Source organism: Ylistrum balloti, unplaced genomic scaffold (genome assembly GCF_031769215.1).
Source record: "Ylistrum balloti isolate Yb309-2 unplaced genomic scaffold, AGI_CSIRO_Ybal_v1 Utg371104, whole genome shotgun sequence".
Taxonomy (NCBI): Eukaryota; Metazoa; Mollusca; class Bivalvia; order Pectinida; family Pectinidae; genus Ylistrum; species Ylistrum balloti.
In genome coordinates, this window is record NW_026782608.1 from 6796 (window position 1) to 30482 (window position 23687).

General features: G+C 37.3%; 1 protein-coding gene across 1 annotated transcript; it reads right to left on the reverse strand.

Moving 5' to 3' along the window:
• Window positions 1-210: 210 nt before the first annotated feature.
• Window positions 211-22684, reverse strand: LOC132560707 (plexin-A4-like; the record flags this gene model as incomplete). The annotated part of the gene is made up of 9 exons (XM_060225379.1): window positions 21605-22684; window positions 13846-13946; window positions 13593-13710; window positions 10338-10488; window positions 7973-8081; window positions 4819-4924; window positions 3708-3812; window positions 1420-1500; window positions 211-286 (listed from the first exon to the last, which is right to left on the reverse strand). Coding segments are annotated over exons 1-9 (1927 nt in total), but the record flags the coding sequence as incomplete, so codon positions are not given.
• Between the last annotated feature and the right edge of the window lie 1003 nt (window positions 22685-23687).

Below are 23687 nucleotides of genomic sequence, written 5' to 3' on the forward strand. Positions count from 1 at the left end.
ACGGTTAACTGAATGGACTTTTTAAATCTCAGTTTACCAGCTTTTATCATTTCATTGATCCTTATCAGAATTAACAAATGTAAAAAAAACATAAGCAAATGGTTTTTGACACAATACTCCATCAAGTTCAATGATAGTCAAAGGGTGACAGTTAAAATTTCTGCATAAAAATGAAAAAATAAAAGGTTTTTAACCTTTTGCAAATTTTACCTGTTGCAATGTCTTTCCCTGGATTGTCAATTCTCGACTCTTTGTATGTTACAGAGAATGGAGAGTCAGTTTTTATCTGGAATATAATAGAATCATCAACTTTAAAGGTAACAAGTTTTCCATTTCTCATGACTTGTCCTATCTGTATAAGCTTTGTCCCATCATTGAATGTCAATGTCTGGTGACTTTACCTGTATAAGCTTTGTCCCATCATTGAATGTCAATGTCTGGTGACTTTACCTGTATAAGCTTTGTCCCATCATTGAATGTCAATGTCTGGTGACTTTACCTGTATAAGCTTTGTCCCATAGGCATGTATGACATGTGTGTGTGTCAATGTACAACTGTAGCTGTGTGTTACTATATCTAGGCTTATGTATGACATGTGTGTCAATGTTATGTGGACAACAGATTCCCAGAGCTGTGAGTTACTATATCTAGGTTTATGTATGACAGGTGTGTCAATGTGGACAACAGATTCCCAGAGCTGTGAGTTACTATATCTAGGTTTATGTATGACATGTGTGTCAATGTGGACAACAGATTCCCAGAGCTGTGAGTTACTATATCTAGGTTTATGTATGACATGTGTGTCAATGTTATGTGGACAACAGATTCCCAGAGCTGTGTGTTACTATATCTAGGCTTATGTATGACATGTGTGTCAATGTAATGTGGACAACAGATTCCCAGAGCTGTGAGTTACTATATCTAGGTTTATGTATGACAGGTGTGTCAATGTGGATAACAGATTCCCAGAGCTGTGAGTTACTATATCTAGGCTTATGTATGACAGGTGTGTCAATGTGGACAACAGATTCCCAGAGCTGTGAGTTACTCTACCTAGGCTTAGGTATGACAGGTGTGTCAATGTTATGTGGAAAATATATTCCCAGAGCTGTGTGTTACTACATCTAGGCTTATGTATGACAAGTGTGTCAATGTGGACAACAGATTCCCAGAGCTGTGAGTTACTATATCTAGGCTTATGTATGACAGGTGTGTCAATGTGGATAACAGATTCCCAGAGCTGTGAGTTGCTATATTTAGGCTTATGTATGACATGTGTGTCAATGTGGATAACAGATTCCCAGAGCTGTGAGTTGCTATATCTAGGCTTATGTATGACACATGTGTCAATGTGGACAACAGATTCCCAGAGCTGTGAGTTACTATATCTAGGCTTATGTATGACACGTGTGAGCTTACCTTTACACCACATAGAATTGTTGTTACATTAACTTCTAAAACGCTGAACACCTGACCACTCACACTGCAATTGTAGTCACTCTGTATCATGAACATAAAACATTTCATAGAGATAAATGTTCGCAACAAAAACAATCATCAATATTGTCATTGTCCCCAATCAACAGTTTTAATGTGTTAATCACCTCCCTAATTATCTATGTTAATCATCTCCCTAATCACTTTTGATAATCACTTTCCTAATTACCTTTGTTAATCACCTCCCCAATCACCTGTGTTTAATCACCTCCTCAATCACCTGTGTTAATCACCTCCCTAATCACCTGTGTTAATCACCTCCCCAATCACCTGTGTTAATCACCTCCCCTAGTCACCTGTGTTAATCACCTCCCCTAGTCACCTGTGTTAATCACCTGCCCTAATCACCTGTGTTAATCACCTCCCCAATCACCTGTGTTAATCACCTCTCTAATCACCTTTGTTAATCACCTCCCCAATCACCTGTGTTTAATCACCTCCTCAATCACCTGTGTTAATCACCTCCCCTAGTCACCTGTGTTAATCACCTCCCCTAGTCACCTGTGTTAATCACCTCTCTAATCACCTTTGTTAATCACCTGCCCTAATCACCTGTGTTAATCACCTGCCCTAATCACATGTGTTAATCACCTCCTCAATCACCTGTGTTAATCACCTGCCCTAATCACCTGTGTTAATCACCTGCCCTAATCACCTGTGTTAATCACCTCCCTAATCACCTGTGTTAATCACCTCCCCTAGTCACCTGTGTTAATCACCTCCCTAATCACCTGTGTTAATCACCTCTCTAATCACCTGTGTTAATCACCTCCCTAATCACCTGTGTTAATCACCTGCCCTAATCACCTGTGTTAATCACCTCTCCAATCACCTGTGTTAATCACCTCCCTAATCACCTGTGTTAATCACCTGCCCTAATCACCTGTGTTAATCACCTGCCCTAATCACCTGTGTTAATCACCTGCCCTAATCACCTGTGTTAATCACCTCCCTAATCACCTGTGTTAATCACCTGCCCTAATCACCTGTGTTAATCACCTCCCTAATCACCTGTGTTAATCACCTCTCTAATCACCTGTGTTAATCACCTCCCTAATCACCTGTGTTAATCACCTACCCTAATCACCTGTGTTAATCACCTGCCCCAATCACCCGTGTTAATCACCTACCCTAATCACCTGTGTTAATCACCTGCCCCAATCACCCGTGTTAATCACCTGCCCTAATCACCTGTGTTAATCACCTCCCCAATCACCTGTGTTAATCACCTCCCCTAGTCACCTGTGTTAATCACCTCCCCAATCACCTGTGTTAATCACCTCCCTAATCACCTGTGTTAATCACCTGCCCAATCACCTGTGTTAATCACCTCCCTAATCACCTGTGTTAATCACCTGCCCTAATCACCTGTGTTAATCACCTCCCTAATCACCTGTGTTAATCACCTGCCCTAATCACCTGTGTTAATCACCTGCCCTAATCACCTGTGTTAATCACCTGCCCTAATCACCTGTGTTAATCACCTCCCCAATCACCTGTGTTAATCGCCTCTCTAATCACCCGTGTTAATCACCTCTCTAATCACCTGTGCTAATCACCTCCCTAATCACCTGTGTTAATCACCTGCCCTAATCACATGTGTTAATCATCTCTCTAATCACCTGTGTTAATCACCTCCCCAATCACCTGTGTTAATCACCTCCCTAATCATTTGTGTTTAATCACCTCCTCAATCACCTGTGTTAATCATTTCTCTAATCACCTGTGTTAATCACCTTCCCTAATCACCTGTGTTAATCACCTGCCCTAATCACCTGTGTTAATCACCTGCCCTAATCACATGTGTTAATCACCTGCCTAAATAGATATATCAAGGTCACTTAAGGGTTTTTTGTATTAGCACCTTGTTGATAATTTTTGTCTCCTTATTTTATTTATGTAAATCTATAGAAACAAAGTACAAATGTCTTATTACTTGTTTCAGATTGTCGTCACATAATTTAAATATTGAAGGCGGTAGACAGAATGTTTTTTGTCAAAATAGATCATGTACTCGTTGTACCTTTGGTGATATAGAGGACAAATTTCACTTTATCCTAAAATGTCCTCTTTACCAAAATCTGAGACATAAATATATCAAATAATTCAATCACAGAAGTCCAAATGTTTATCAAAGTACATGTATTAAATAGTAGCCAGTTGATATCAAATTTTTGTCAGTAGTCCATTTGTGTGAGAAGAAAGCTTACCGGAGACAAGGATGGGAGATTTTTTGCCTTAATTAAAACATTTTTTTGCCGATCGTAAGGCAGCTTGAGATCCATTTTTGATATTTGTGGACATCTACTGACATCCTGAAAGGTGAAAGGAAGGTTAGTAATTAATACAGCATAGTGGTAATTAGTTACAGTAAATAGCCAATTAAAGTTTGTCCTATATTATCATAGTCTCACAAATTTCAACATTTACATTCCTTAACATTGAAAATATCTAAAGATGAAACACCTGACCAGTCCAAAGTAGCACTTTAATACTCTCAACTCACTCTCACCCACTATTCAGGCCTTTAGATTTTATAAAGAAGATGTGACGTATAAACAGGCAGACTCTCAAGACCTACTGCAGTATTTTACAAGTCTTTATTGTTGAAAAGTTAGAGTGCATGTCTTCATTATACCTCTACATGTCATATATTTCATTTCAATATTCCCCACCAACTAGCTGTGAGACAATTAACAGAATCAAATTTCTTGAATTTTGTTTTCAAGTTTAAATGATTAAATTTGAGTGAATGAGTCGAAATCATCATGACAGAATGACAAAATGATGTAGTAAGAAAATGATGGTCACGTCAATAGTATCACTATAGATACTAAGTTGTCCCTTCCATTTCATGACTAATTAATATAAATTATCCTACTATACTGAGAACACAATATTACTATCCTTAACTAGGCCACATTTTCATCATTTAAAAATTAATTTTAACGGTTGATGTCAACATTTGTGAATCAGGGTGAAAAGTGCTGCGGTGAAGATAAGTCGATATAAAAACATAACCACTAACAACATGGTTTTTGTTTAGCATATTATCATGTATTCTGTTGCATGATCTACAAAATGTATTCAGTTATATAGCCCCATGACAATTCACAATGATGACCAAAAAAAAGAAAATTCTTATGATGAAGACAATTTATTTTGGCCTAAGTAATTCATTATTAAAAGTCTTTTTCTTTCTCCCTTCTTTTAATAACCACGTCTGTTTTAATCATATATGATACATATCTTTAAAAAAAAATCACTTAAAACTTGTTTTAAGAATATCACTCCCTTATTAAAATCATTTCAGTGACTTACATCAGTGTTTACATAGGCAGGTTCGTTCACACGTTCTGTACATGTTGCCATTTGAATGTTCCAAGAACATTTGTTCACCTTTGGATTGTTGACACAGTCTAAACACCTGAAAGTCAATAGCATGTTTGGTAAAACAAAGCTGGATAATTATAGAAAAGATTCAAGTAAGATACATCTTAAGAGTTAAACAGAACTAAATAATGTGCCACAAGTATCCTTAAATCCATTTCGTTCTGGAGTGATGTGCATTCCAACAAGTTCCCATTTACTTACATTTGAAAATGATGGTTAGATTTTGACAGGGAAGTACTGAAGCTACAATGTCTCTAACATGATCAGAGTAACTAACATTGTATAGGATTTGTTCTATTGAGAACAAATCATTGCAATATTTCTCATGAGTTGCTCATGTGCAGATGTTAATATTTTTGTATGAGTAGTAAGCTGCATCATACAGCTGTTTTGTCCTAGGACTCATTAGCGGTGCTAATTCAGCACAGAATGAGGTAGCCTAATAGAAGGTAGCTAAGATCGAGGAGATATTGACTACAGTTCTAAAGCATTTACTACAGATGATCACTGCCTACATAGTAGAACATACTCAAACATTCAAATTTTCTTCAAAAATAAGCATTGCTTTCAGATGTGTGTTCCTCTTTTACATAATGTTTGTATGATCAAGTGTCTAGCTTAGCTTAGAGAATACTTTCCTAAAAACAGCAAGATCCCTACTTTACTTAGAAGCTTTATCAACAAAATGAAGAGATTCCCAAAAGGGTGGGCAGATTTGTGACACAGTGATTACATGGGGGCAAAGCATGGGATTTGAAGACTAACATATAAACGCCTTTTTGCATGGTATTTAGTCCATTGTTCATGAGAAAAAAGTTGTGCAATCATGTTTCAAAATCACCATTTTGCATGGCTACCATATCCAAGGTTTGGCCAGACTGAAAAACAAAAAAAACAATTGTTCCTTCAACACCAAATAATTTTTTCAATGGTATGAATGAAACTTGGAAAGTAGCTCAGAATACTTGTTCAAGTTGAGTTACATTGGATTTTGGACCAAACTGAAAAATACTGATCACTTTATGCATGTTTGATATCCTCTCCACTCCATAGTAATGTTCCAGATCACATCTGATTGATATCCTCTCCACTCCATAGTAATGTTCCAGATCACATCTGGTTGAAATGCATTCAAGCATTAAGAAATAGAAACATTTTAAAACAAAATGTTGTTGAACTTTCTCTTTTGGGGCTCCACACCTAAGTCCCTCGGGATCAAATATTTTTCTGGATTAAGGAAATCATTCTCTTCTCCCAATGATGTTTCAAACTAAATTTGGTTGAAATCCAGCAATGAATAAGGAAAGAAGCAGTAGCATTATAAAGTAAAATATTGCCTAACTTCCCCCTCTGAGGCCATTATAAAGTAAAATGTTGCCTTACTTCCCCCTCTGAGGCCCTATACCTAAGTCTCTAAATATTGCCTAACTTCCCCCTCTGAGGCCATTATAAAGTAAAATGTTGCCTAACTTCCCCCTCTGAGGCCCTATACCTAAGTCTCTAAATATTGCCTAACTTCCCCCTCTGAGGCCCTATACCTAAGTCTCTAAATATTGCCTAACTTCCCCCTCTGAAGTCATTATAAAGTATAATGTTGCCTAACTTCCCCCTCTGAGGCCCTATACCTAAGTATCTAAATATTGCCTCACTTCCCCCTCTGAGGCCCTATACATAAGTATCTAAATATTGCCTCACTTCCCCCTCTGAGGCCCTATACATAAGTATCTAAATATTGCCTAACTTCCCCCTCTGAGGCCCTATACATAAGTATCTAAATATTGCCTAACTTCCCCCTCTGAGGCCATTATAAAGTAAAATGTTGCCTAACTTCACCCTGTGAGGCCCTATACATAAGTTTTTAAATATTGCCTAACTTCCCCCTCTGAGGCCATTATAAAGTAAAATGTAGCCTAACTTCCCCCTCTGAGGCCCTATACATAAGTCTCTAAATATTGCCTAACTTCCCCCTCTGAGGCCCTATACCTAAGTATCTAAATATTGCCTAACTTCCCCCTCTGAGGCCCTATACATAAGTCTCTAAATATTGCCTAACTTCCCCCTCTGAGGCCCTATACCTAAGTATCTAAATATTGCCTAACTTCCCCCTCTGAGGCCCTATACATAAGTCTCTAAATATTGCCTAACTTCCCCCTCGGAGGCCCTATACCTAAGTATCTAAATATTGCCTAACTTCCCCCTCGGAGGCCCTATACCTAAGTATCTAAATATTGCCTCACTTCCCCCTCTGAGGCCCCATACCTAAGTATCTAAATATTGCCTAACTTCCCCTCTGAGGCCATTATAAAGTAAAATGTTGCCTAACTTCCCTCTCTGAGGCCCTATACATAAGTCTCTAAATATTGCCTAACTTCCCCCTCTGAGGCCCTATTTTTAAATATTGCCTAACTTCCCCCTCTGAGGCCATTATAAAGTAAAATGTTGCCTAACTTCCCCCTCTGAGGCCCTATACCTAAGTCTCTAAATATTGCCTAACTTCCCCCTCTGAGGCCCTATACCTAAGTATCTAAATATTGCCTAACTTCCCCCTCTGAGGCCATTATAAAGTAAAATGTTGCCTAACTTCCCCCTCTGAGGCCCTATACCTAAGTATCTAAATATTGCCTAACTTCCCCCTCTGAGGCCCTATACCTAAGTCTCTAATTATTGAATCAACTTTCTGAATTGTAGAAATAATTGCTCACCTTTCATGATGTTTCAGCCAAATTTTTAATTAAGTCCCTTCAAGCATTAAGGGAGAGTAGCATTTTAAAGCAAAATATTGTCTACCTTCCCTATTTGGGCCCCCTCCCCTCTCCTCCCACACCTCCCCCCAACTTCCCCAGGTCCCTTGATGTCAAATCAACTTTCTGAATTTAATAAATGATTCCCCATCCACAATGACATTTCAGACCCAGGTGGTAAGATGAAGGAAAAGTTAACGTACAGCGGACGGCACACAACCACGGACAAAGCATAAACGCAATAGGTATAACTGACCATTCTAGAACTTCCTCATGTTAATTCTACACAAACATTTGGTGATACACATATTGTAGATGTAAAAGTAAAGCTTTCAACATACGTTTTGAATCCAGAACAAGTATAGAAGAGAAACTCCCATCCGCCAACTAATATGGATCCATTTCTGCCGATACTGAAAGGTGCACGATATATTTCCTCTTCGAGGAATGCTGCAATAGAGAAAAAACACATCCACTTTCTTTTAAACAGTATATATACAGTATACTGACTGGTAGTTTAGATGTTTTATTTACTGTCTATATACAGTATACTGACTGGTAGTTTAGATGTTTTATTTACTATCTATATACAGTATACTGACTGGTAGTTTAGATGTTTTATTTACTATCTATATACAGTATACTGACTGGTTGTTTAGATGTTTTATTTACTATCTATATACAGTATACTGACTGGTTGTTTAGATGTTTTATTTACTATCTATATACAGTATACTGACTGGTTGTTTAGATGTTTTATTTACTATCTATATACAGTATACTGACTTGGGTGGCGGGTGGGGGGTGGGGGTGGTAGTTGCGTACCAATCTTCATGTGGCATTTAAAATGTAAAAATATATCATCTGTTGAAATTTTATCAAATGACTTCAGATCATGAGTGATATTATATGTTAATAATGTAAAGAATTGACGTCCTATATCTAGCATTATATAAGCTAAATCCAGAACCATGGCAACAAATTAATAAATGCCAATTATTTTCAATGTAATGATATGTCAGCATTTGTTTTTTGATGTGTGCTACATTATCCCTACATACCCCTATAAATGTTCACCTGGGTATTTACACACACCCATATTCTCTTACCAAACACTCATCCTTGATATACGTTATGCTTTAAAGAGTGTTGCAATTTATTTTGTGTCTATAGTTAAATACTAATCACTTGTTTTAATGAATAACTATTTCACTTTATAATATCAATAAATTATCTCCACAAAAAATCAGAATTCTAAATTGATTGTCCAATATAAGAAAAGACACTACACAGACACTATAAAACTATTCAATGGAAAAAGGACCACAAAACAACACCAAAAATTACGTTTTCAATGAAAATGCGAAAAACCTATATGAAACGTTAAATGATACTGTTCAACAAATTTCAAGTCAACTGGATGCTTGTAAAATGGCTTGTTTTCTCAAAATGCATAGCTAGGAAAAAATGTTGTTCATTTTTTCATTTAAAGGGCTGAAAATGCAAAGTTATTTCAGGAAGAACATCATCAAGATATAGATTTGGCCTTTTACCTTTTAAGCTTCATAAATGATTAGTCAACAACATACTTGGAAACACCTTGGCATCTTTCTGATGACCATATTTTTTTGTATATCCATAGAGAGCTGATAAGGGCTATTTGCTCTGCAGTTGTATGTATGTTATCCTGAAATGATTTTTCACTTTTCTTGGATCATGAAGTGACTGCTTAAACTGAATCAGCAAGCTGACTTACCTCCCATTAATATTTAAACAACAATTTTAAAAAATGTCTGAGGTCAAATTTGAAGCGTTCCTTTGAAGACTTCTTAGCAAACAAACAGACAAGTTCGGTGACAATTTTGTGACAAAAAAGACAGCATTAAATATTTGTAGCCAGGTTTTTGAAAATTTCATAATTTGTCTGGGATTAAGTCCTAGACTGCTGACTAGGTAGGGAACTTGGATACCAAAATTCTAACCTAGAAGAGAGTGACCTGCAACTAAATTGAGACCTTGAGATGAATTACTGGTGAAACAAGAAGGGAAAGTTCATTCAGTTTTTGGGTGCAAACAGACTTTTTATGGTATTTTACACATACAGAGGATGTCCTCTTAGTTATGTATCTGAATACCAACAAAAATATCTATAATACAGATGTATTTATACCAACATGGTTGAGTGCAGGTGCGTAAAATAAGATAGATGACGAAGGTTACCAGATAGAACATGCTTTTGCCTGTCCACATATTTTTTCATATAAATATATGTTAGGTATCATTAATACAGTTACTTGAGATAATCCCATAGCATCAAGGATTTGGCCCATGGCAACAAGAATTTGGCCCCCGGCAACAAGGATTTGGCCCATGGCAACAAGGATTTTGCCCCTGGCAACAAGGATTTGGCCCATGGCAACAAGGATTTGGCCCATGAATATAAGTAATACATCTATACATTTTGTGTATGAAGAATTAGCAATTAAGTTTTGGGTGGGAATTCTCTGATATGATGTGTTTTCATAATTTAATTCTAAGATACGTTTTGATAATTTTCAAAAATAATATATTAGAGTTTACTGATAGTCCTCAGTACTGTCTTTATACCTCAGCAAGATCTAGCCAATTGCAGTCGTATGCATCTAATTGTTTTTGTCTCCTAATGTACCAGTAATTTTGGTAATTATGAATACAGATATAACTTACCATCTTTATGTTCTATTTCGCAAGACATTCCTGAGTCATTAATTGTCAGTTTAGATTTACATGGATCCCCGTCACCTTTACAAGATTTCCCATATTCACAATACCAGTCATTGCCTGTGATAGGTACTGGAGGATTCAGAAACACATCCACCTGAAGCAAATATACGATACACAGTATGAAACATAATATAAAATATGACTGAAAACCAACTTTGATTATAATAAGTATCCAAATACATAATTTGATTAAATAAATTTCATGTATTCATTAAAACGGTATCCTAATACACATACATGTAATTTATCTCACTCTCATTTCTATCCCTGTAATACTGGTCTATCAAGGACAATACGCACAGGTTTGCTGTTCATCTCACTCTCATTTCTATCCCTGTAATACTGGTCTATCAAGGACAATACGCACAGGTTTGCTGTTCATCTCACTCTCATTTCTATCCCTGTAATACTGGTCTATCAAGGACAATACGCACAGGTTTGCTGTTCATCTCACTCTCATTTCTATCCCTGTAATACTGGTCTATCAAGGACAATACATACAGGTTTGCTGTTTATCTCACTCTCATTTCTATCCCTGTAATACTGGTCTATCAAGGACAATACGCACAGGTTTGCTGTTCATGTCACTCTCATTTCTATCCCTGTAATACTGGTCTATCAAGGACAATACGCACAGGTTTGCTGTTCATCTCACTCTCATTTCTATCCCTGTAATACTGGTCTATCAAGGACAATACGCACAGGCTTGCTGTTCATCTCACTCTCATTTCTATCCCTGTAATACTGGTCTATCAAGGACAATACGCACAGGTTTGCTGTTCATCTCACTCTCATTTCTATCCCTGTAATACTGGTCTATCAAGGACAATACGCACAGGTTTGCTGTTCATCTCACTCTCATTTCTATCCCTGTAATACTGGTCTATCAAGGACAATACGCACAGGTTTGCTGTTCATCTCACTCTCATTTCTATCCCTGTAATACTGGTCTATCAAGGACAATACGCACAGGCTTGCTGTTCATCTCACTCTCATTTCTATCCCTGTAATACTGGTCTATCAAGGACAATACATACAGGTTTGCTGTTCAGGTATTACACATCCACCTGTACAATACCAGCATGCATGCATAGTCTTAAATGTGACAGGTTCCTTCTCAATTGACATCATCACCTGTCACCATGTATACACACATGTGTACAAATAGTTATTTGCAGTGACTGTTTAAATTTTCTTGTAATTTTGTAAGGCAAACTTGGTTTGCCAAATCTAGATACAGAGAATGCATTTTCTATGGTTGATTTTATTGCATAATGAAAGAATATGATTGTGTGTAAAACAATGTCCTTGGTAATACCTTGTTGACATCCTAAGGTAAAATATTTTTCAATATTCTAGAATGAGAAATGAGAGTAAGATACTCTATCATATGTCAGGTGTAGGATGGGATATTTCACCCTCAAGGTCACAAAGCTGAAGGTTTTACGACACTTTGTGACCCCTTGGTCGGAATATCTTATATCCCAACACACAAAGGAGTCAGTATCCCCATCTAAGTCACAAGCATGGTTGTTTTTTTTCTTATTTTTTATATCCTGCAGGGACCTGAGCTCCCTCTATTGTTTGATGGTTATTCCTTTCTTTAAATGTTCTACTTTTCCCCTTCTTTTCAATTACTTATCTTCCTTTCTCCATTTTAGCTCTCAATGCCATGAAATTTGTAACATCCACTTGGAAATATTGATAATTAATATTTCACTGTTAAATCTTAGGTAGTTGTATGTTGGCAATTTTGCTTTTCTGATCAGTTCCAACATAAACAAGAGGCCCAAGGGGCCATAATGGTCACCTGAGGAATATATATCAATAATCTGGGGATTTTAAAATGTTGCAAAAATGTAACAACACTTGTGCAGGACCGTGTGTAAAACATCTGTACCAAGTTTGAACATGATCCACCCAGTGGTTCTTGAGAGGAAGTCCAAAATGTCTTAGCTAAACAGATTCCAAGGTGGCCATCTTGGATTTTGAATTGCCCCAAAAAGTTAAAACACTTGCCAGGACCTTGTGTAGAACATTCATATCAAGTTTCCCCCTTTTCCCCCTCCTGGGGCCCCTATTATGGCCACGCCATTTTTCTTCGCAAACTTAAAGCAGCTTTCCATGGGGATGCTGTGTGCCAAGTTTGGTCAAAATCCATCCACTGGTTCTTTAGAAGAAGTCATTTAAAGAAGGTTCATGAGAAGAAGATTTTTAAAGATTTACCTAATTTTACCCCCTCGCAAAATTGAAGCGGCTTCCCATGGGAATGCTTTGTGCCAAAAATTATCCTTCATTGTCAAAATCCAAGACGTCAGCTTGGCAACCATTTTGTTTCTGACTCAGTCACTAAATCAAAAAATAGTGTATCTTTACTATCTTTTCTATTGGTATTCAATAATCTGGTTCTATTCCATTCACACTGATCACTTCAAAAATAGAAAGAGTCCCATTGGCTTTAGGAGTCATTTCACTCAATAAAGACCTATATATGATGTAACAGTAGTAGGAATCAGACCGGTTTTATTGAACGATTAAAGCAGTTCTAATATTTTCTAACTTGGGGTTGTAATATCAACTTTGAAAAGGCTAATTAATAAGAGCACTTTTTGCTTCCTTATTTATCATTACCATCAATTTTCAGTTAAGACACCAGTAGAAGTTGCGGAGAATTTTAAAATGTGTTTTTCAAGATGGTGGCAGCAATTTTGGATTTTTGACAGACCAAAAATATAACAGTATTTGGTCAGAACAAAATCAATGTCATTTCAGGTTAGTCTGGGCTGAATCCCAGTGGTGTAATTAGAAAATTAAAAATTTGGGAAATGTATACATGGCAGATAGCACATGATGCGCTACCAACAAAATACACTGACTGTGTCAGATAACCTAGAAATAGGAACTGTCACAAACCAAGGGAAACATAAAATAACCAGTCTTCATGTATGTTTAAAAGATATACCTCAACAGTGGAATTCCAAGATGGACAGTTAGTGTCTAGTTTGTTTTTGATATCTGTCACAAAATCAACTACAACTAGGTATCATCAGCAAGAATTCATCAAATTCTTCTCAGGAAATCAGCATAACAAGAATTGAGTACAAAAGGATAGATGGAGGAATTATACAGCCGATGGACTACATATACAGGTAGTCTAAAATTACCAGTCATTAATTCTAGGTTATAAATGAAACATACTTTTAATATCTGATTTATTTGACTGGCTCCAGCAGCATTTGTATGGACTGTCAAACAGGCTCCTTCTACAGATGGCAGCCAGAAATTTTCTTCCTTACAGCTAGTTTTCTCCTTACATCTGAGAATAGAAATGTAAAATAGTCACTTCTTCATCATGTTAGGACTCCTAGTGATTTTCTTAAAAGTCAATGTAAAGCATAACTCTATATTTCAGTTACTGATCACTATATATTCAGTAACATTACAATAATACCTGCTTTCCATTATACACCAGCCACATTTACTATTAGCATTCGTCATACATTCCGTGCAGGTTTCACCTGGACAACTCCCTTCATCTTCCAAAAGAACCACCTACAATTAAGGTACAGTGGAATCTGATTTATATTTACAGCTGAGAGAAAAGTAAAACAATTGCATCAATTTCAAAGCAAATTAAGATCCATATTAACAAAATCCAACAAGTATACTGAGTATTGCTAAAGCAAGATATGTTTCCTATCGGTCCCCACAAGCCAAGACACCTTTAATGATATATATAAAGAAGGTGCCGTTTGGTTTAAATTTGAGAAAAAAGAAAAGTGCACCACTTCTTTTAACTGATTTTAATGTTAAAACGAAACCTAAAAATACTGTTTCCTCACATTTAATAATCAATACGTTATGGTCATGTGTGAATGTTTGAAGTCTATCAAAATTTTTGGCCTTAAATGAAACTCTAGCAAACCATTCCTAACCATTCTTGGACACACTTGCCAATGATGAGTGCCAACAACTTAGCGTGCCATCTCCATCACCGTCTGAAATAGGTTACAGAGATGTGAAATGCCTCTTTCTTGACCTTCCAATGTAAGGTGTCTGCTCCTGGGACGGTCACCCAATCTCCCTGTACCCCTGAGATTCCAAACTAAATTGGATATTGTTGCTACTGGCCCTACATTATTAAAGCAATGGCCCTACCCCTATCGACTTCACCCAATTGTGGCATTTCGCTCTACAATCACTTCAAGAGAAATGTTGTGTAGCTGATCTGTACTGTTCCAATGTTCAATTTGTAATGATTTACCAGCACGTCTTTCAGGAGCATGTCAGATGCATGCTTACTTGAAAATCTGCTGAAAGCCTGCAGCATCAAGCGGGGTCATGGTCAGCTGAATTGTAACTGAAGACCATTTTCGATGAGGTAGCACAATGTCAAATTTAATCAAGTTTCGTCCCCATATCTAAAAGTTTTACTACGAAAACCGAACTTGTATTTCTTTTTTCTGTTTATATCAGACACTATATCTGAATGGTAAGATGGAGTTAGGATATGATTGTCATACTTACACTGTATGTTGTAAGGAGAACTGTACTGTGTAGTGGAGTTGTCACTATGTCGATGATTGGCCATTGGTTGTCCTGTATATGGTTTGGTTTCAACTCACGTATATTTGTGACATCAGACTTGTTGAGATAAAACTGTCCAGGTAAAAAAAAAGAGGATAAAAGGTTCCTTTACAGTCACTTCATTCTGTGTTCAATAATTTAAATCTTTAGTAGGTGCAATTTTTTTTTTTATAATTACAGGTAACTATGAATGACTTATCTTGTGTATAATTAAAGATAGATCTGTGTGTTATATTTTGCGTATAATTACAGGTAGATATGTATGTTATATTTTGTGTATAATTACAGGTAGATCTGTATGTGATATTTTGTGTATAATTACAGGCAGATCTGTATGTGATATTTTGTGTATAATTACAGGTAGATCTGTATATGATATTTTGTGTATAATTACAGGTAGATCTGTATGTTATATTTTGTGTATAATTACAGGTAGATCTGTATGTTATATTTTGTGTATAATTACAGGTAGATCTGTATGTTATATTTTGTGTATAATTACAGGTTGATCTGTATGTTATATTTTGTGTATAATTACAGGTAGATCTGTATGTTATATTTTGTGTATAATTACAGGTAGATATGTATGTTATATTTTGTGTATAATTACAGGTAGATCTGTATGTATATTTTGTGTATAATTACAGGTAGATCTGTATGTGATATTTTGTGTATAATTACAGGTAGATCTGTATTATATTTTGTGTATAATTACAGGTAGATATGTATGTGATATTTTGTGTATAATTACAGGTAGATCGGTATGTTCTATTTTGTGTATAATTACAGGTAGATCTGTATGTTATATTTTGTGTATAATTACAGGTAGATCTGTATGTTATATTTTGTGTATAATTACAAGTAGATTTCTATGTTATATTTTGTGTATAATTACAGGTAGATCTGTATGTTATATTTTGTGTATAATTACAGGAAGATATGTATGTTATATTTTGTGTATAATTACAGGTAGATCTGTATGTTATATTTTGTGTATAATTACAGGTAGATGTGTATGTTATATTTTGTGTATAATTACAGGTAGATCTGTATGTGATATTTTGTGTATAATTGCAGGTAGATCTGTATGTTATATTTTGTGTATAATTACAGGTAGATCTGTATGTTATATTTTGTGTATAATTACAGGTAGATCTGTATGTTATATTTTGTGTATAATTACAGGTAGATCTGTATGTTATATTTTGTGTATAATTACAGGTAGATCTGTATGTTATATTTTGTGTATAATTACAGGTAGGTTTCTATGTTATACTTTGTGTATAGTTACAGGTAGATGTGTATGTTATATTTTGTGTATAATTACAGGTAGATCTGTATGTTATATTTTGTGTATAATTTGTGTTATATTTTGTGTATAGTTACAGGTAGATGGTGTATGTTATATTTTGTGTATAATTACAGGTTGATCTGTATGTTATATTTTGTGTATAATTACAGGTAGATTTCTATGTTATATTTTGTGTATAATTACAGGTAGATGTGTATGTTATATTTTGTGTATAATTACAGGTAGATCTGTATGTTATATTTTGTGTATAATTACAGGTAGATATGTATGTTATATTTTGTGTATAATTACAGGTAGATCTGTGTGTGTTTGTTTTAGATATACCTCTATCACATATGTCATTGTATTCTAGACAGGAACATTTTGTTTATTTATTTACCTCTTGAAGAACACCTGTGTGTGATCCCACTAAGATGGTTGTAAGATTGTTTCTGAAACTTCCTCCAACACTTGTCAGCCCTGTCCCATTGAATACTGGGGATTTTTCCAGAGTAACCGATCCAATAATGTTTTCAAAGTTAACATTTTCATTACAGAAATCGGTTTTATTGAAAGCTGTATACAGAGGCTGAAATATCAAGAACCATTAGAAAAAAGTTACTGGTGATTATTCAGAAAGAAATGTACTTTGTAAATAAGGAGCCCTAGATCAACCTTTATTACATAAGATGTTTGTCAAATGATTTTCTGGATAAATATATGAAAAAATGTCTGCAAACTGTATGATTAAAACTAATTTTATAGTAGATTCTGACAAATATGACTCATTTCTTCATGCCTCCATCATTATGACACAGATAAGTAATTGATAATAATCATTCAAGGGAAAAAAAATTGAGATTAACTGCTCAATAGATTGATTCCTTTGTGGCCACGGATGATCTCAGCCTCTTTGATGACAATTATCCCTTTATAGATAAAACTTTATATGAAAACAATTATGAAGCTTGGAACAAATGAGTCAGTGTGGTTTTGGTTTGTTGTATCATTGGGCAAGATATTATACTGTTACTAGTCTGGGTGACATGCAGTGTGCCTCCTGTCTGTTCATCTATGAGGTAGAAAACCAGTTACTACAAGGAGGCCATACCTCACAATGACCTTGGCTTTTCAAGGGACGATAATCCAGGGAAACTAACAACAAAACAGCAATTGTGAAACAATTTATCTCGATTGATACTAATTAATCTCGACAGTCCAGGACAAAGGAATCTGTACAAACAAAAGTGAGAAAGGCTTTCCAAAAATGCATCTCCAACCTCTGGATCAGGAAGTCAAAGCGAGCAGGGGCTCACATAGATATAACCCCACCTCTGGATCAGGAAGTCAAAGCGAGCAGGGGCTCACATAGATATAACCCCACCTCTGGATCAGGAAGTCAAAGCGAGCAGGGGCTCACATAGATATAACCCCACCTCTGGATCAGGAAGTCAAAGCGAGCAGGGGCTCACATAGATATAACCCCACCTCTGGATCAGGAAGTCAAAGTGAGCAGGGGCTCACATAGATATAACCCTACCTCTGGATCAGGAAGTCAAAGCGAGCAGGGGCTCACATAGATATAACCCCACCTCTGGATCAGGAAGTCAAAGTGAGCAGGGGCTCACATGGATATAACCTCACCTCTGGATCAGGAAGTCAAAGTGAGCAGGGGCTCACATGGATATAACCCCACCTCTGGATCAGGAAGTCAAAGCGAGCAGGGGCTCACATAGATATAACCCCACCTCTGGATCAGGAAGTCAAAGCGAGCAGGGGCTCACATGGATATAACCCCACCTCTGGATCAGGAAGTCAAAGCGAGCAGGGGCTCACATGGATATAACCCCACCTCTGGATCAGGAAGTCAAAGCGAGCAGGGGCTCACATGGATATAACCCCACCTCTGGATCAGGAAGTCAAAGCGAGCAGGGGCTCACATGGATATAACCCCACCTCTGGATCAGGAAGTCAAAGCGAGCAGGGGCTCACATGGATATAACCCCACCTCTGGATCAGGAAGTCAAAGCGAGCAGGGGCTCACATAGATATAACCCCACCTCTGGATCAGGAAGTCAAAGCGAGCAGGGGCTCACATAGATATAACCCCACCTCTGGATCAGGAAGTCAAAGCGAGCAGGGGCTCACATAGATATAACCCCACCTCTGGATCAGGAAGTCAAAGTGAGCAGGGGCTCACATAGATATAACCCTACCTCTGGATCAGGAAGTCAAAGCGAGCAGGGGCTCACATAGATATAACCCCACCTCTGGATCAGGAAGTCAAAGTGAGCAGGGGCTCACATGGATATAACCTCACCTCTGGATCAGGAAGTCAAAGTGAGCAGGGGCTCACATGGATATAACCCCACCTCTGGATCAGGAAGTCAAAGCGAGCAGGGGCTCACATGGATATAACCCCACCTCTGGATCAGGAAGTCAAAGCGAGCAGGGGCTCACATGGATATAACCCCACCTCTGGATCAGGAAGTCAAAGCGAGCAGGGGCTCACATGGATATAACCCCACCTCTGGATCAGGAAGTCAAAGCGAGCAGGGGCTCACATGGATATAACCCCACCTCTGGATCAGGAAGTCAAAGCGAGCAGGGGCTCACATGGATATAACCCCACCTCTGGATCAGGAAGTCAAAGCGAGCAGGGGCTCACATAGATATAACCCCACCTCTGGATCAGGAAGTCAAAGCGAGCAGGGGCTCACATAGATATAACCCCACCTCTGGATCAGGAAGTCAAAGCGAGCAGGGGCTCACATAGATATAACCCCACCTCTGGATCAGGAAGTCAAAGCGAGCAGGGGCTCACATAGATATAACCCCACCTCTGGATCAGGAAGTCAAAGCGAGCAGGGGCTCACATAGATATAACCCCACCTCTGGATCAGGAAGTCAAAGCGAGCAGGGGCTCACATAGATATAACCCCACCTCTGGATCAGGAAGTCAAAGCGAGCAGGGGCTCACATAGATATAACCCCACCTCTGGATCAGGAAGTCAAAGCGAGCAGGGGCTCACGTAGATATAACCCCACCTCTGGATCAGGAAGTCAAAGCGAGCAGGGGCTCACGTAGATATAACCCCACCTCTGGATCAGGAAGTCAAAGCGAGCAGGGGCTCACGTAGATATAACCCCACCTCTGGATCAGGAAGTCAAAGCGAGCAGGGGCTCACGTAGATATAAACCTACCTCTGGATCAGGAAGTCAAAGCGAGCAGGGGCTCACATAGATATAACCCCACCTCTGGATCAGGAAGTCAAAGTGAGCAGGGGCTCACATAGATATAACCCTACCTCTGGATCAGGAAGTCAAAGCGAGCAGGGGCTCACATAGATATAACCCCACCTCTGGATCAGGAAGTCAAAGCGAGCAGGGGCTCACATAGATATAACCCCACCTCTGGATCAGGAAGTCAAATCAAGCAGGGGCTTATGAAGATAATTATGTCCCCTTGTCCCTTGATCAGGAAGTCAAAATGAGCTTGCCTTTAAATTTTGTCTTTTTAACATAACTAATTGTCTTCAATATCAAATCAAGTGAAAACATTGGAATTGTATTGCTATGATGTGAATCTGAAATGAATTTTTATTTTTTATTTTTTTTCAGAGGGGGGAAGGGGGGGGGGGTGTCATGAGATATTTTGTACAAAAGCTTCTTATTTGCAAGTCAAATTTTCTATTCCAAAGGAGTCAAGGGTGACCTTTGACCTTTAACTTTGTTCAATGACGACTAAAATCTACCCAGGTGTAGCCCCTACTGATCTAAGGGGCCTTGTGTTCGTTTGTTTGCTGGGTTTATCACCCAAGGTCAAGGTCATTTTGAGGCTTTCCAGTCGCAGAAGCTGATGACTACCTCAATAAACAAAATAGGAGAGCCTCGTCACATGTCATCCAGAGAAATTAGGGCAAAATGGCCGAAGGACATAACCATATTTCCCATTTTCCTGAGAATCACAAAACGCCATGGGTAGTTGGAAGGTCAATGTTACAAGTAAATGAGCTATTCCATCGTGTATGACCTTGGCTTAACTTTGGACCTTAATTGCTCCCTGTTCTGCAGCTTACACAGATGAAAACTTGATAGTCTTAACCCCTAGTTTGCTACAAATATTATGACCCAGAATCTAATGCTTGTGAAAAAGCAGAATGTTTTTGTTCTTCAAACATTTCACCTCTTTGACTTTCAAAAGGCCCTTCATAAGAACAAATTTGGTAGCCCATCATCCCAGCATGCTACAAACTAAATGTCAGCATCTCAAAGTTTTTTGGTTGAAAAGAAAAAAAGATCAATTTCTCCATTCATATGCTCCTGAAAGTGGGCCATGGTCAGTCCTTTGAACAATTTTGGTAAATGTTCATTACAGCATGCAACAGACCTTATATCAGCACCCTCGCGCTTCTGGTTATTGAAAAGAAGAAAGATTAAGTTCTTAACACACATGACCAACATGACTTTGAAAAACCCAAGGTCAATCACATGAACAACTTGAAAAGCCTTTCTTCCTAGCATTCTACACACCTGATATTAGCATCCTGGGATATTTGGCTATTGCAAGGGAGAAATATTAAGTACTAACATATTTGACCCTTGTGAATCTGAAAGTGGGTCAAAGGTCATTCACTTGAACTCCATCATCCAAGCATGCTATAGGTTTAATATCAGCATCCTGGGTTATTGAGAATAAGTGATTTACTTGCCCTTTTGTTATTGAGAAGTTTTTTCAAAGATTTCTGCACATTTGACCCCTGTGACCTTGAAAGTAGTTAAGATTATTTATCTTTTTAAAAAGTTGAAAGCAGTTCATCCCAACATGATATTTAAATTGAAAAGTTGACACCAGAATGATAGCTAGACAAAATGATGGATGGACAACAGACAGACAGACAGACAGACAGACAGACGACAATGCTGCCATGCCAAATCATATGCTCACTTGCCCTCTGGGCAGGTGAGTTAAAAAACAAAAGAAAAGAAAATAACTTAAAATCTAATGTTGGTGTTGGAGGTACAAAATTTCTGGTTACTTTTGAGCTTAAAATATCTCTAGACAGATTCCAACACAGCGGTCAATATCTAATCATACACTGATAAAATGGTCTTTTTATAATTACATGTATATAAGTTTATATACCCAATGACAGATCAACAGGTTAGAAATAGCAAGACAGAAACTGAGATACAAAAGAATAATTCTCAGTCAGCAAGAAGCATGACAAAATGATGGGTTGAAAATCAACCCTCAAATAAAAGATGGAAGCTTCAAAACACTTTTGAATTGCCCAGTACATGTAAGCCAGTTTGGTGAGATATAACTTACCATATCTGGTTTTATGCAACTATTGGTCGTGGAAGGATCCAGATATACCTCTGGGCTACTGCATTGTTTTATGCGTGATTTTCTGAATCCTTCCAATAGTTCTTTCTCTGTAAATACACACACAGCACCTGCAGTGGTTTTACTGACAATCTCAGCTGATGAGAAAAGTGCAACCAGCACCTCACTCTGTCCATATTGAATGGCAAATCCATCCTGGACATGAGGAAAATCAGCACACTTAATTGGTATGTCCTCATAGCTGTTAAAAGCTGTTTCTTTTGCACATATTTTTGAGACTTTGGACACAGTCTCAAGTGGTTTTTGATGTAGATTTGTTATTCTTAGAAGAGAATATACAGATTTTGAATTCTTCATATATAACATGGCTTTTATATCAAAGTCAAAGCTGTGGTCCTCAAATGTATTTACAGTTTGTATACTAAATATTCTGTTTCTTTGATATTCATATGGCTGCAGAAATGAATTTTCTATCAAATTCAGCTGTCCAGCATAAATAATTAATCTTACTTCTGAGTTGGCATCAAAATTTTTTTTTGATCTAACATGCGATTTTGCCACAAAGAGAACTGATTCCGTGCCAATCTCTGCAATAACACTCTCTGTAGTACCCAACTTCTCAGTATTTACAACAAAGTGGGTACTACTGGTTATGTTCACAACAGAAATATCCTGCAAATCTCTACCTACACACTCCCCGAGTGACACAGTACCACACGTCACAAGTAAATTTCTGTACACCTGTAAAACCTGCGGGTAGTCATCAGATAACTGAATATCGCACATATCTGGATTGGTTTCCATTTCTTCTCGAATGCAAATCTTAGAATCTTTCCGCGGGCCAGTTGATACTCCATGGAGGCCAATTTCATTTAAATTCGCATCCAGGTGATAGAGGCTGTTTTTCCCACCTACAAAGATATTTCTGCCAGTACTGTCTACAGTTATTTTCCTAAACTTTTGGAGTTTTGTTGCTCTGGGTATAAATGTTTTCATGCAGCAGACACATTCAATAACCATCATCAAAGCCAACACCGCAGTGCTAATCCAAGGGTACTCCATGTTTCCACTTCCTTGTCACTCTAAACCAAACGTAACAGTCATTTCTCACTTATCCTCTTGTCAAAGACCTCTCATTTTCATAAAGGACTAGCTGTCACTTGATGATAAAAAACAAGTTTGACGGTTAACACAGTTTTTAATGTCAAATTCACTTTTCACAGAAAAAATTTTGCCATATCACAATGTTTTCTTTCTATAATAAAAGTAAAGGTCTTTTCTGTGATGTTCCGGCTCCTTACAGCATCAGGTCCTCCTTTAAAATTTACTGAAAAACAAGACGTCTTTAAAACTGTTAATTGGATTAAACTCCCAAAACATCAATTTAATATAGCATTTGCATTGCATACTGATCTTCTTGTATTCTTGTATAACAAACAACATCTACCCTGTATTGGCTTAAACAGAAGCTAAATTCATAAAATCGATGGAATACAGATGTCACTATATATCTATGGAATACTGATGTCCCTATATATCTATGGAATACAGATGTCACTATATATCTATGGAATACTGATGTCCCTATATATCTATGGAATACTGATGTCCCTATATATCTATGGAATACAGATGTCACTATATATCTATGGAATACTGATGTCCCTATATATCTATGGAATACAGATGTCACTATATATCTATGGAATACTGATGTCCCTATATATCTATGGAATACTGATGTCCCTATATATCTATGGAATACAGATGTCACTATATATCTATGGAATACTGATGTCCCTATATATCTATGGAATACAGATGTCACTATATATCTATGGAATACTGATGTCCCTATATATCTATGGAATACAGATGTCACTATATATCTATGGAATACTGATGTCCCTATATATCTATGGAATACAGATGTCACTATATATCTATGGAATACAGATGTCACTATATATCTATGGAATACTGATGTCCCTATATATCTATGGAATACTGATGTCCCTATATATCTATGGAATACAGATGTCACTATATATCTATGGAATACAGA